At 53.3% G+C, this 14,358-nt stretch overlaps 1 protein-coding gene across 3 annotated transcripts in view; it reads left to right on the plus strand.

Annotated features, from left to right (window-relative positions):
• The first annotated feature begins 658 nt into the window (after positions 1 to 658).
• Positions 659 to 14,358, plus strand: part of ACTL6B (actin like 6B) — a 272,081-nt gene continuing 258,381 nt past the window's right edge. For 2 of the 3 annotated variants that reach the window (XM_073654589.1, XM_073654590.1), the window contains exons 1-3: positions 659 to 790; positions 5,716 to 5,792; positions 5,985 to 6,147. In XM_073654589.1, the coding sequence (XP_073510690.1) occupies positions 766 to 790; positions 5,716 to 5,792; positions 5,985 to 6,147 (265 nt within the window). In that variant the 5' untranslated portion in view covers positions 659 to 765. Of the gene's footprint in view, positions 894 to 5,715; positions 5,793 to 5,984; positions 6,148 to 14,358 lie in introns of all 3 variants that reach the window. The other variant, XM_073654591.1, reaches the window with a different exon arrangement.

Below are 14,358 nucleotides of genomic sequence, written 5' to 3' on the forward strand. Positions count from 1 at the left end.
CACGTCCTTCTACAACATCCCAGCAGGGGCTGGTGCCCTGGATCCGCATGTCCTCCCACAATGTCCTGGCAGTGGCTGGCGCCCTGGATCCGCATGTTCGGGGCACTAGCATGCTGTTATGTGAAGAAAGCTGCATCTCTGTTCATCCTGAGCTCTCCTGGTGCATGTCAAGAAGGAAGCACAGATGTGAATGCATCAGACCCCAGTGGTGGTCCTGTAAGGGGAGTGGTGTGGAATCTGAGAAGTTGTCCACCATCCTACACAGAGGCAGAAAAACAGCAGCCGGGCAGTCCGTGCATGCTGAGAGTTGTAGTTTTCAACTGAAGACCCCCAAGATGGGGCGGTAGAGCTGTAATGAGAAGACGATGCACCAACCTGATGATCCTAGAACATAAATTAGAAAAGACTCATTAGCAGAACTCAGTATTGTGCAGCTTCAGAGCTGAAATCTGACATTATACGGTTTATATTAGTGTGGCACCGGCACTGCCCGCTATGTCAGCAGCTGTGTATAAATAGTGCAGTGTCCCTTTAAGAGCCCCCCCCACCCCCTTCTGAATTCTTTAGTGTCAGCTGACATAACAGTTTCTTAAAGGGTTCATGAGTGGCATTCCTGTAAACCAATGAGGAGGCAGATCTTTGTCAAGCCCCCTCTCTCATTGGATCATCCCCAGAGCAGGCAGCAGCAGGCGGACCCCCAGTTAAAGGGGCAGGAGGTGATGCTCAGAGCTGCCCAGACATTGTGTCCTCAGGTGTCCAGACAGGATGAGTGGAGGAGTGTATGGGGGAGGTAAAGCTGCACTGCATCCCCGCTGCCTGCCCACTGCATGCAGACCCTGGCTGTGCAGCATGATCTGCACCACCACTGACCCCCAGGACCCAGCTGCCTCATTGTAAGCTGCCCCGAAATGCATCCTACAGTGCCTGCCACCTGCCTGGGCCACCACCTACATCCTGCTCCACCCGTGCAATGCATCCTGCTCCACCTGTGCAATGCATTCCGCTCCACCTGTGCAATGCATCCCGCTCCACCTGTGCAATGCATCCCGCTCCACCTGTGCAATGCATCCCGCTCCACCTGTGCAATGCATCCCGCTCCACCTGTGCAATGCATCCCGCTCTACCTGTGCAATGCATCCCGCTCTACCTGTGCAATGCATCCCACTCCACCTGTGCAATGCATCCCGCTCCACCTGTGCAATGCATCCTGCTCCACCTGTGCCCCCTGCTCCACCTGTGCAATGCATTCCGCTCCACCTGTGCAATGCATCCCGCTCCACCTGTGCAATGCATCCTGCTCCACCTGTGCCCCCTGCTCCACCTGTGCAATGCATTCCGCTCCACCTGTGCAATGCATCCCGCTCCACCTGTGCAATGCATCCCGTTCCACATGTACAATACATTCTGCTCCACCTGTACAATGCACCCTGCCCCACCTGTACCATACACCCTGCTCCACCTGTACAATACCCGCCGCTCTGAATGTACAAAGCATCCCGGGGGTGGTGGGGGTCTACAGACGCGGCTGACCCGTGCAGATTTGGGGCTTTTTTCTATGTGGAGCCTGAATTCTCCGGTAAAACCCGCAGTCACTTTAAAGTGCAGAATGTAAACTATAAATCCCCGCGGCGTCACATGTGCTGCAGAGACGCATGAAATAAGGGAAGAGGAAGAAAAGCAGCAAATGCAATAATCAGAGTATATTGTGTAGTTTGGTGCGGATTCTGCAGTATTTACGCTCTGTGTGAACACGGCCGTACAGACGCCGGGTGTTGTATAGTGAAGCTATATAAAGATGAGAAAGTTCTGGCGGCTCCAACTGAACGAAGGAACAAAAAACACACAGATGACGCCGCGCCAGTGATCAAAAGCCGCCGGAGAGGCCGGAAGGTAAGAGATTCTCAGCCTCCCATTCAGCCGCCAAGGACGCCGGAAGGTAAGAGATTCACGGCCTCCCGTTCAGCCGCCGGGGACACCGGAAGGTAAGAGATTCACAACCTCCCATTCAGCCGCCGTGGACGCCGGAAGGTAAGAGATTCACAACCTCCCGTTCAGCCACCGGGGACGCCGGAAGGTAAGAGATTCACGACCTCCCGTTCAGCCGCCGGGGACGCCGGAAGGTAAGAGATTCACGACCTCCCTTTCAGCCGCCAAGGACGCCGGAAGGTAAGAGATTCACAACCTCCCGTTCAGCCGCCGTGGACGCCGGAAGGTAAGAGATTCACAACCTCCCGTTCAGCCGCCGGGGACGCCGGAAGGTAAGAGATTCACGACCCCCCGTTCAGCCGCCGGGGACGCCGGAAGGTAAGAGATTCACGACCCCCCGTTCAGCCACCGGGGACGCCGGAAGGTAAGAGATTCACGACCCCCCGTTCAGCCGCCGGGGACGCCGGAAGGTAAGAGATTCACGACCCCCCGTTCAGCCACCGGGGACGCCGGAAGGTAAGAGATTCACGACCCCCTGTTCAGCCACCGGGGACGCCGGAAGGTAAGAGATTCACGACCTCCCATTCAGCCACCGGGGACGCCAGAAGGTAAGAGATTCACAACCTCCCGTTCAGCCGCCGGGGACGCCGGAAGGTAAGAGATTCACAACCTCCCGTTCAGCCACCGGGGACGCCGGAAGGTAAGAGATTCACGACCTCCTGTTCAGCCACCGGGGACGCCGGAAGGTAAGAGATTCACGACCTCCCGTTCAGCAGCCGGGGACGCCGGAAGGTAAGAGATTCTCGACCTCCCGTTCAGCCGCCGGGGACGCCGGAAGATAAGAGATTCACGGCCTCCCGTTCAGCCGCCGGGGACGCCGGAAGGTAAGAGATTCATGACCTCCCGTTCAGCCGCCGGGGACGCCGGAAGGTAAGAGATTCACGACCTCCCGTTCAGCCGCCGTGGACGCCGGAAGGTAAGAGATTCACAACCTCCCGTTCAGCCGCCGTGGACGCCGGAAGGTAAGAGATTCACAACCTCCCGTTCAGCCGCCGGGGACGCCGGAAGGTAAGAGATTCACGACCCCCCGTTCAGCCACCGGGGACGCCGGAAGGTAAGAGATTCACGACCCCCCGTTCAGCCACCGGGGACGCCGGAAGGTAAGAGATTCACGACCCCCCGTTCAGCCACCGGGGACGCCGGAAGGTAAGAGATTCACGACCCCCTGTTCAGCCACCGGGGACGCCGGAAGGTAAGAGATTCACGACCTCCCATTCAGCCACCGGGGACGCCAGAAGGTAAGAGATTCACAACCTCCCGTTCAGCCGCCGGGGACGCCGGAAGGTAAGAGATTCACAACCTCCCGTTCAGCCACCGGGGACGCCGGAAGGTAAGAGATTCATGACCTCCTGTTCAGCCACCGGGGACGCCGGAAGGTAAGAGATTCACGACCTCCCGTTCAGCAGCCGGGGACGCCGGAAGGTAAGAGATTCCCTACCTCCCGTTCAGCCGCCGGGGACGCCGGAAGATAAGAGATTCACGGCCTCCCGTTCAGCCGCCGGGGACGCCGGAAGGTAAGAGATTCATGACCTCCCGTTCAGCCGCCGGGGACGCCGGAAGGTAAGAGATTCACGACCTCCCGTTTAGCCGCCGGGGACGCCGGAAGGTAAGAGATTCACGACCTCCCATTCAGCCGCCGAGGACGCCGGAAGGTAAGAGATTCACGACCTCCCGTTCAGCCGCCGAGGACGCCGGAAGGTAAAAGATTCACGACCTCCCGTTCAGCCGCCGGGGACGCCGGAAGGTAAGAGATTCACGACCTCCCGTTCAGCCACAGGGGGTGCCTGAAGGTAAGAGATTCACAGCCTCCCATACAGCCGCCGAGTACACCGGAAGGTAAGAGATTCGCAGCCTCCTGTTCAGCCACCGAGAACGCCAGAAGGTAAAGATTCATGACCTCCCGTTCAGCCACAAGGGGTGCCTGAAGGTAAGAGATTCGCGGCCTTCCATACAGCCGCCGAGTACACTGGAAGGTAAGAGATTCGCAGCCTCCCATACAGCCATTGGGTACGCCGCAAGGTAAGAGATTCATGGCCTCCCGTCCAGCCGCCAGAGTCGCCGGAAGGCAAGAGATTCACGACCTCCCGTTCAGCTGCTGGGACACCAGAAGGTAAGAGATTTGCGGCCTCCCGTCCAGCCACTGGGGACGCCGGAAGGTAAAAGATTCGCGGCCTCCCATACAGCCGCCAGAGTCGCCGGAAGGCAAGAGATTTCTGGCCTCTCGTTCAGCTGCTGGGACACCGGAAGCTAAGAGATTTGCGGCCTCCCGTCCAGATGCTGGAAGGTAAGAGATTTGTAACATGGCACGGGGCAGCTGCCATGGGCAAGGTATTTATCTCTTACACCCCGGCACGCTCCATGAAGATGGGGGTCCAGGCTGGGTGTGTGGGCTCCGTCCATGGGGGCGTTACGCCCTTGCAGGCCGCATGAGTCCGTGACCTCGGCTGGCCATGACCAGGTGTTGAAAGGTTCAATGAGGGAGACCACCAGCTAACAATAAACTCCTTTACTGAACAGTAACTTGGCGGGATCTATGTACAGTAGATAGCGGGGGCATAACTCCACCAGCGTTTCCTCCAGAGCATGGAGCATCGTCACGCACATTCTGCCCTTCTCCAGGCTCATTGCCTCTGCCTCAGCTGGCATCTCTACCTTCACCACCACCCAGCGCAGCACCTCGCGGGCCTTTCCGGTCCCCAATAACAGAACTACAGTTCAGTGAGGGTCCTGTACTCAGCCCGGGGCCCTGCGTCCTTCTTTTCCCCTTACGGGAGCCAGTTTGCCACTATGGCCGTTACTTAGTCTCTATGCTTACTGACGCCTTGGACCTCCCGCCCAGGACACTCTCTCTCTTCAACTCACATTCTCTGTCCTGTCCTGGCCCGTTACCTCTCTGTGTTATAAACTCTGGGGCCGTACTGCTAGCCGACCTGTCCCAGGACCCTTCTCCAGTTCATCACTTTGTCTTTCTGTTGCTTTTCTTCATCCCTACCCCGGATCTCGCTATCCACTGCCTCGGTCTCCTCTCACGTCAGGGACACCCACTTCATGCGGTTCTGCTCTTAGGTCAGACCATAGGTCTGCCTCTACTGCACTCCTGGCCCTATCTGACATCCTGACAGGAAACTGTCCCTTCACTTCAGCCACTCCCACTCTGGGCTAGTCCCAACTATTAACCCTAACTGTCCCTGTTACTCCCTGCTGCAGGGCAGAACACAATCTGTCACTAATAAAGCACGTTACTAAACACATTACACATCAAAATACACAACAATACACATGTCTTTCAGGGGGAACGTGGGCAGTATGTCCATCTCCTTACAGATTCGCAGCCTCCCATCCAGCCACCAGGAACCACTGATCTGGACCGGAGTCCTGGGAATCGATCTGCTCTCATCCGGTCCCGGATAAAATGGCCAGTCCCAGATCTGGGTCACCGCCCTGCAGTCTCGGGCATCTGATGAGTGTCCCTCACAGCCACCGCCCCTCTGACATCTCCTGCCAGGCAAAAATGAAATGGCAAATGGGTGTGGCTAGGGGTGTGGTCGGAATTTGCCACGTCACACTGTGCGTCTCATGATTTCTGCCTCTTTCGGTTAGGTTGGCTGTTGTGCATGTCTGGCTTTAGCAGCAGCTGCCTGGCACTGAGTCCCGTGCATGATGGCTGCCGCCACGTGGTCAGTGTATTATAACCCTGTATTGGACGCTCTGACTCCTTCTCTCTTGCAGATGAGGTCGGGGCACTGGTGTTTGACATCGGATCTTACTCGGTTCGGGCCGGTTACGCCGGTGAAGACTGCCCCAAGGTATCTGCGTCCTCAGGAAGCTCTGGAGGTCCTTGGTGGACATTGCTTCCACCAGTGGTCCCACATTTTGGGAGACGCTTTGTATGGCCTGAGGCTGGCAGACGGAGGTCCCCACTGGTGACAGAGACGTGACCCCTCACTGCTCCTCCCGCGTGGCCCCCTTATGACCCGTTTTTCTTCTCCCCTGCTCAGGCCGACTTCCCGACCACGTTGGGGGTCTTCTCTCCAGATGAGTCTCTGTCTTCGGAGTTGGAGAAGGATCGGAAGCTGAGCCGGGTGTATTACATCGACACAACATGTCTGCACGTCCCGCGGCCGCTCACCGAGGTCACGTCACCGCTGAAGAATGGCATGAGTGAGACGCATGCGCCAAAACGCAACCAAGCCATGTGTTGTCTGCAGCTCTGCGCTCACCGTGTGCCATCCTGTGCTTCCTGCTGCGCCCGGCCGTGCTGCAATCATTACCCATAATCCTTCATTATCAGGGGTGAGGGCATCAGTAGGGTGCGAGGGGCAAAAGTACCATCATTATATACGGTCCGATGCCACCTCGCTGGTGGACATCACTGACGCCGGGACATTTCCACCATTTCTGAGAATTTAACTAATAAAATATACATTTTCTAATCTCAAAATACAAAAATCACAAAAGAGGAAAATCGCAGTCAGGTTTACTGCCCAGAAATGTGTCTGCCGCTGCCCGGGCCACCGACTAAGTGACCAGAGCCGTAAGACGTTTATCTCCTACACAGGGCGCCCTCTGGTGGCGGCAGAGATCTCTGTGCTCCCTCTAGTGGTGATTGTAGACAGCAGTGATCCTTCCTCAGTGCTCCCTCTAGTGGTGATTGTAGACAGTGGTGATCTTCCTCAGTGCGCCCTCTAGTGGTGATTGTAGACAGCAGTGATCCATCCTCAGTGCTCCCTCTAGTGGTGATTGTAGACAGTAGTAATCCTTCCTCAGTGCTCCCTCTAGTGGTGATTGTAGACAGCAGTGATCCTTCCTCAGTGCTCCCTCTAGTGGTGATTGTAGACAGCAGTGATCCTTCCTCAGTGCTCCCTCTAGTGGTGATTGTAGACAGTAGTAATCCTTCCTCACTGCTCCCTCTACTGGTGATTGTAGACAGTAGTAATCCTTCCTCAGTGCTCCCTCTAGTGGTGATTGTAGACAGCAGTGATCCTTCCTCAGTGCGCCCTCTAGTGGTGATTGTAGACAGTAGTGATCCTTCCTCACTGCTCCCTCTACTAGTGATTGTAGATAGCAGTGATCCTTCCTCAGTGCTCCCTCTAGTGGTGATTGTAGACAGCAGTGATCCTTCCTCAGTGCTCCCTCTAGTGGTGATTGTAGACAGTAGTGATCCTTCCTCAGTGCTCCCTCTAGTGGTGATTGTAGATAGCAGTGATCCTTCCTCACTGCTCCCTCTACTAGTGATTGTAGATAGCAGTGATCCTTCCTCAGTGCTCCCTCTAGTGGTGATTGTAGACAGTGGTGATCTTCCTCAGTGCGCCCTCTAGTGGTGATTGTAGACAGCAGTGATCCTTCCTCAGTGCTCCCTCTAGTGGTGATTGTAGACAGTAGTAATCCTTCCTCAGTGCTCCCTCTAGTGGTGATTGTAGACAGCAGTGATCCTTCCTCAGTGCGCCCTCTAGTGGTGATTGTAGGCAACAGTGATCCTTCCTAAGTGCGCCCTCTAGTGGAGGCTGTAGACAGCAGTGATCCTTCCTCAGTGCTCCCTCTAATGGAGGCTGTAGACAGCAGTGATCCTTCCTCAGAGCGCCCTCTAGTGGTGATTGTAGACAGTAGTGATCCTTCCTCAGTGCTCCCTCTACTGGTGATTGTAGACAGCAGTGATCCTTCCTCAGTGCTCCCTCTAGTGGTGATTGTAGGCAACAGTGATCCTTCCTCAGTGCTCCCTCTATTGGAGGCTGTAGACAGTAGTGATCTTCCTCAGTGCGCCCTCTAGTGGTGATTGTAGACAGCAGTGATCCTTCCTCAGTGCTCCCTCTACTGGTGATTGTAGACAGTAGTGATCTTCCTCAGTGCTCCCTCTAGTGGTGATTGTAGACAGTAGTGATCCTTCCTCAGTGCTCCCTCTACTGGTGATTGTAGACAGTAGTAATCCTTCCTCAGTGCTCCCTCTAGTGGTGATTGTAGACAGCAGTGATCCTTCCTCAGTGCTCCCTCTAGTGGTGATTGTAGGCAACAGTGATCCTTCCTCAGTGCTCCCTCTATTGGAGGCTGTAGACAGTAGTGATCTTCCTCAGTGCGCCCTCTAGTGGTGATTGTAGACAGCAGTGATCCTTCCTCAGTGCTCCCTCTAATGGAGGCTGTAGACAGTAGTGATCTTCCTCAGTGCTCCCTCTAGTGGTGATTGTAGACAGAAGTGATCCTTCCTCAGTGCTCCCTCTAGTGGTGATTGTAGACAGTAGTGATCCTTCCTCAGTGCTCCCTCTAGCGGAGGCTGTAGACAGTAGTGATCTTCCTCAGTGCGCCCTCTAGTGGTGATTGTAGACAGTAGTGATCCTTCCTCAGTGCTCCCTCTAGTGGTGATTGTAGACAGTAGTAATCCTTCCTCAGTGCTCCCTCTAGTGGTGATTGTAGACAGTAGTGATCCTTCCTCAGTGCTCCCTCTAGTGGTGATTGTAGACAGTAGTGATCCTTCCTCAGTGCTCCCTCTAGTGGTGATTGTAGACAGTAGTAATCCTTCCTCAGTGCTCCCTCTAGTGGTGATTGTAGACAGCAGTGATCCTTCCTCAGTGCGCCCTCTAGTGGTGATTGTAGACAGTAGTGATCCTTCCTCAGTGCTCCCTCTAGTGGTGATTGTAGACAGCAGTGATCCTTCCTCAGTGCGCCCTCTAGTGGTGATTGTAGACAGTAGTAATCCTTCCTCACTGCTCCCTCTACTGGTGATTGTAGACAGTAGTGATCCTTCCTCAGTGCTCCCTCTAGTGGTGATTGTAGGCAACAGTGATCCTTCCTCAGTGCTCCCTCTATTGGAGGCTGTAGACAGTAGTGATCTTCCTCAGTGCGCCCTCTAGTGGTGGTTGTAGACAGCAGTGATCCTTCCTCAGTGCTCCCTCTAATGGAGGCTGTAGACAGTAGTGATCTTCAGTGCGCCCTCTACTGGTGATTGTAGACAGTAGTGATCCTTCCTCAGTGCTCCCTCTAGTGGTGATTGTAGACAGTAGTGATCCTTCCTCAGTGCTCCCTCTAGTGGTGATTGTAGACAGCAGTGATCCTTCCTCAGTGCTCCCTCTAGTGGTGGTTGTAGACAGCAGTGATCCTTCCTCAGTGCTCCCTCTAGTGGAGGCTGTAGACAGTAGTAATCCTTCCTAAGTGCTCCCTCTAGTGGTGATTGTAGACAGTAGTGATCCTTCCTCAGTGCTCCCTCTAGTGGTGATTGTAGACAGTAGTAATCCTTCCTCAGTGCTCCCTCTAGTGGTGATTGTAGACAGCAGTGATCCTTCCTCAGTGCGCCCTCTAGTGGTGATTGTAGACAGTAGTGATCCTTCCTCAGTGCTCCCTCTAGTGGTGATTGTAGACAGCAGTGATCCTTCCTCAGTGCGCCCTCTAGTGGTGATTGTAGACAGTAGTAATCCTTCCTCACTGCTCCCTCTACTGGTGATTGTAGACAGTAGTGATCCTTCCTCAGTGCTCCCTCTAGTGGTGATTGTAGGCAACAGTGATCCTTCCTCAGTGCTCCCTCTATTGGAGGCTGTAGACAGTAGTGATCTTCCTCAGTGCGCCCTCTAGTGGTGGTTGTAGACAGCAGTGATCCTTCCTCAGTGCTCCCTCTAGTGGTGATTGTAGACAGCAGTGATCCTTCCTCAGTGCTCCCTCTAGTGGAGGCTGTAGACAGTAGTAATCCTTCCTAAGTGCTCCCTCTAGTGGAGGCTGTAGACAGTAGTAATCCTTCCTCAGTGCTTCCTCTAGTGGAGGCTGTAGACAGTAGTATTCCTTCCTCAGTGCTCCCTCTAATGGAGGCTGTAGACAGTAGTGATCTTCCTCAGTGCTCCCTCTAGTGGTGATTGTAGACAGTAGTGATCCTTCCTCAGTGCTCCCTCTAGTGGTGATTGTAGACAGTAGTGATCCTTCCTCAGTGCTCCCTCTAGTGGAGGCTGTAGACAGTAGTGATCTTCCTCAGTGCGCCCTCTAGTGGTGATTGTAGACAGCAGTGATCCTTCCTCAGTGCGCCCTCTAGTGGTGATTGTAGACAGTAGTGATCCTTCCTCAGTGCTCACTCTAGTGGTGATTGTAGACAGTAGTGATCCTTCCTAAGTGCTCCCACTAGTGGTGATTGTAGACAGTAGTGATCCTTCCTCAGTGCTCACTCTAGTGGTGATTGTAGACAGTAGTAATCCTTCCTCAGTGCTCCCTCTAGTGGTGATTGTAGACAGCAGTGATCCTTCCTCAGTGCTCCCTCTAGTGGTGATTGTAGACAGCAGTGATCCTTCCTCAGTGCGCCCTCTAATGGAGGCTGTAGACAGCAGTGATCCTTCTTCAGTGCTCCCTCTAGTGGTGATTGTAGACAGTAGTGATCCTTCCTCAGTGCTCCCTCTAGTGGGGATTGTAGACAGTAGTGATCCTTCCTCAGTGCTCCCTCTAGTGGTGATTGTAGACAGTAGTGATCCTTCCTCAGTGCTCCCTCTAGTGGTGATTGTAGACAGTAGTAATCCTTCCTCAGTGCGCCCTCTAGTGGTGATTGTAGACTGTAGTGATCCTTCCTCAGTGCTCCCTCTAGTGGTGATTGTAGACAGTAGTGATCCTTCCTCAGTGCTCCCTCTAGTGGTGATTGTAGACAGTAGTAATCCTTCCTCAGTGCTCCCTCTAGTGGTGATTGTAGACAGCAGTGATCCTTCCTCAGTGCGCCCTCTAGTGGTGATTGTAGACAGCAGTGATCCTTCCTCAGTGCGCCCTCTAGTGGTGATTGTAGACAGTAGTGATCCTTCCCCAGTGCTCCCTCTAGTGGTGATTGTAGACAGCAGTGATCCTTCCTCAGTGCGCCCTCTAGTGGTGATTGTAGACAGTAGTAATCCTTACTCACTGCTCCCTCTACTGGTGATTGTAGACAGTAGTAATCCTTCCTCAGTGCTCCCTCTAGTGGTGATTGTAGACAGTAGTGATCCTTCCTAAGTGCTCCCACTAGTGGTGATTGTAGACAGTAGTAATCCTTACTCACTGCTCCCTCTACTGGTGATTGTAGACAGTAGTAATCCTTCCTCAGTGCTCCCTCTAGTGGTGATTGTAGGCAACAGTGATCCTTCCTCAGTGCTCCCTCTATTGGAGGCTGTAGACAGTAGTGATCTTCCTCAGTGCGCCCTCTAGTGGTGGTTGTAGACAGCAGTGATCCTTCCTCAGTGCTCCCTCTAATGGAGGCTGTAGACAGTAGTGATCTTCTTCAGTGCGCCCTCTAGTGGTGATTGTAGACAGTAGTGATCCTTCCTCAGTGCTCCCTCTAGCGGAGGCTGTAGACAGTAGTGATCTTCCTCAGTGCGCCCTCTAGTGGTGATTGTAGACAGTAGTGATCCTTCCTCAGTGCTCCCTCTAGTGGTGATTGTAGACAGTAGTAATCCTTCCTCAGTGCGCCCTCTAGTGGTGATTGTAGACTGTAGTGATCCTTCCTCAGTGCTCCCTCTAGTGGTGATTGTAGACAGTAGTGATCCTTCCTCAGTGCTCCCTCTGGTGGTGATTGTAGACAGTAGTAATCCTTCCTCAGTGCTCCCTCTAGTGGTGATTGTAGACAGCAGTGATCCTTCCTCAGTGCGCCCTCTAGTGGTGATTGTAGACAGCAGTGATCCTTCCTCAGTGCGCCCTCTAGTGGTGATTGTAGACAGTAGTGATCATTCCTCAGTGCTCCCTCTAGTGGTGATTGTAGACAGCAGTGATCCTTCCTCAGTGCGCCCTCTAGTGGTGATTGTAGACAGTAGTAATCCTTACTCACTGCTCCCTCTACTGGTGATTGTAGACAGTAGTAATCCTTCCTCAGTGCTCCCTCTAGTGGTGATTGTAGGCAACAGTGATCCTTCCTCAGTGCTCCCTCTATTGGAGGCTGTAGACAGTAGTGATCTTCCTCAGTGCGCCCTCTAGTGGTGATTGTAGACAGCAGTGATCCTTCCTCAGTGCTCCCTCTAATGGAGGCTGTAGACAGTAGTGATCTTCCTCAGTGCTCCCTCTAGTGGTGATTGTAGACAGTAGTGATCCTTCCTCAGTGCTCCCTCTAGTGGAGGCTGTAGACAGTAGTGATCTTCCTCAGTGCGCCCTCTAGTGGTGATTGTAGACAGCAGTGATCCTTCCTCAGTGCGCCCTCTAGTGGTGATTGTAGACAGTAGTGATCCTTCCTCAGTGCTCACTCTAGTGGTGATTGTAGACAGTAGTGATCCTTCCTCAGTGCTCCCTCTAGTGGTGATTGTAGACAGTAGTAATCCTTCCTCAGTGCTCCCTCTAGTGGTGATTGTAGACAGCAGTGATCCTTCCTCAGTGCTCCCTCTAGTGGTGATTGTAGACAGCAGTGATCCTTCCTCAGTGCGCCCTCTAATGGAGGCTGTAGACAGCAGTGATCCTTCTTCAGTGCTCCCTCTAATGGTGATTGTAGACAGTAGTGATCCTTCCTCAGTGCTCCCTCTAGTGGTGATTGTAGACAGTAGTAATCCTTCCTCAGTGCTCCCTCTAGTGGTGATTGTAGACAACAGTGATCCTTCCTCAGTGCTCCCTCTAGTGTTGATTGTAGGCAACAGTGATCCTTCCTAAGTGCGCCCTCTAGTGGAGGCTGTAGACAGCAGTGATCCTTCCTCAGTGCTCCCTCTAATGGAGGCTGTAGACAGTAGTGATCCTTCCTCAGTGCTCCCTCTACTGGTGATTGTAGACAGTAGTAATCCTTCCTCAGTGCGCCCTCTAGTGGTGATTGTAGACAGTAGTAATCCTTCCTCAGTGCGCCCTCTAGTGGTGATTGTAGACAGCAGTGATCCTTCCTCAGTGCTCCCTCTAGTGGTGATTGTAGACAGCAGTGATCCTTCCTCAGTGCTCCCTCTAGTGGTGATTGTAGACAGTAGTGATCCTTCCTCAGTGCTCCCTCTAGCGGAGGCTGTAGACAGTAGTGATCTTCCTCAGTGCGCCCTCTAGTGGTGATTGTAGACAGCAGTGATCCTTCCTCAGTGCGCCCTCTAGTGGTGATTGTAGACAGTAGTGATCCTTCCTCAGTGCTCCCTCTAGTGGTGATTGTAGACAGTAGTGATCCTTCCTCAGTGCTCCCTCTAGTGGTGATTGTAGACAGTAGTAATCCTTCCTCAGTGCTCCCTCTAGTGGTGATTGTAGACAGCAGTGATCCTTCCTCAGTGCGCCCTCTAGTGGTGATTGTAGACAGTAGTGATCCTTCCTCAGTGCTCCCTCTAGTGGTGATTGTAGACAGTAGTAATCCTTCCTCACTGCTCCCTCTACTGGTGATTGTAGACAGTAGTAATCCTTCCTCAGTGCTCCCTCTAGTGGTGATTGTAGGCAACAGTGATCCTTCCTCAGTGATCCCTCTAGTGGTGATTGTAGACAGTAGTGATCCTTCCTCAGTGCTCCCTCTAGTGGTGATTGTAGACAGCAGTGATCCTTCCTCAGTGCGCCCTCGAGTGGTGATTGTAGACAGTAGTGATCCTTCCTCAGTGCTCCCTCTAGTGGTGATTGTAGACAGTAGTGATCCTTCCTCAGTGCTCCCTCTAATGGAGGCTGTAGACAGTAGTGATCTTCCTCAGTGCGCCCTCTAGTGGTGATTGTAGACAGCAGTGATCCTTCCTCAGTGCGCCCTCTAGTGGTGATTGTAGACAGCAGTGATCCTTCCTCAGTGCGCCCTCTAGTGGTGATTGTAGACAGCAGTGATCCTTCTTCAGTGCTCCCTCTAGTGGTGATTGTAGACAGTAGTGATCCTTCCTCAGTGCTCCCTCTAGTGGTGATTGTAGACAGTAGTAATCCTTCCTCAGTGCTCCCTCTAGTGGTGATTGTAGACAGCAGTGATCCTTCCTCAGTGCTCCCTCTAGTGTTGATTGTAGGCAACAGTGATCCTTCCTAAGTGCGCCCTCTAGTGGAGGCTGTAGACTGCAGTGATCCTTCCTCAGTGCTCCCTCTAATGGAGGCTGTAGACAGTAGTAATCCTTCCTCACTGCTCCCTCTACTGGTGATTGTAGACAGCAATGATCCTTCCTCAGTGCTCCCTCTAGTGGTGATTGTAGACAGTAGTAATCCTTCCTCAGTGCTCCCTCTAGTGGTGATTGTAGACAGCAGTGATCCTTCCTCAGTGCTCCCTCTACTGGTGATTGTAGACAGTAGTGATCCTTCCTCAGTGCTCCCTCTAGTGGTGATTGTAGACAGTAGTGATCCTTCCTCAGTGCTCCCTCTAGTGGTGATTGTAGACAGTAGTAATCCTTCCTCAGTGCTCCCTCTAGTGGTGATTGTAGACAGCAGTGATCCTTCCTCAGTGCTCCCTCTAGTGGTGATTGTAGACAGCAGTGATCCTTCCTCAGTGCGCCCTCTAGTGGTGATTGTAGACAGTAGTAATCCTTCCTCACTGCTCCCTCTACTGGTGATTGT

This window comes from Phyllobates terribilis, unplaced genomic scaffold (assembly GCF_046119375.1).
Source record: "Phyllobates terribilis strain yellow unplaced genomic scaffold, ASM4611937v1 Scaffold_11__3_contigs__length_659146591, whole genome shotgun sequence".
Classification (NCBI taxonomy): domain Eukaryota; kingdom Metazoa; phylum Chordata; class Amphibia; order Anura; family Dendrobatidae; genus Phyllobates; species Phyllobates terribilis.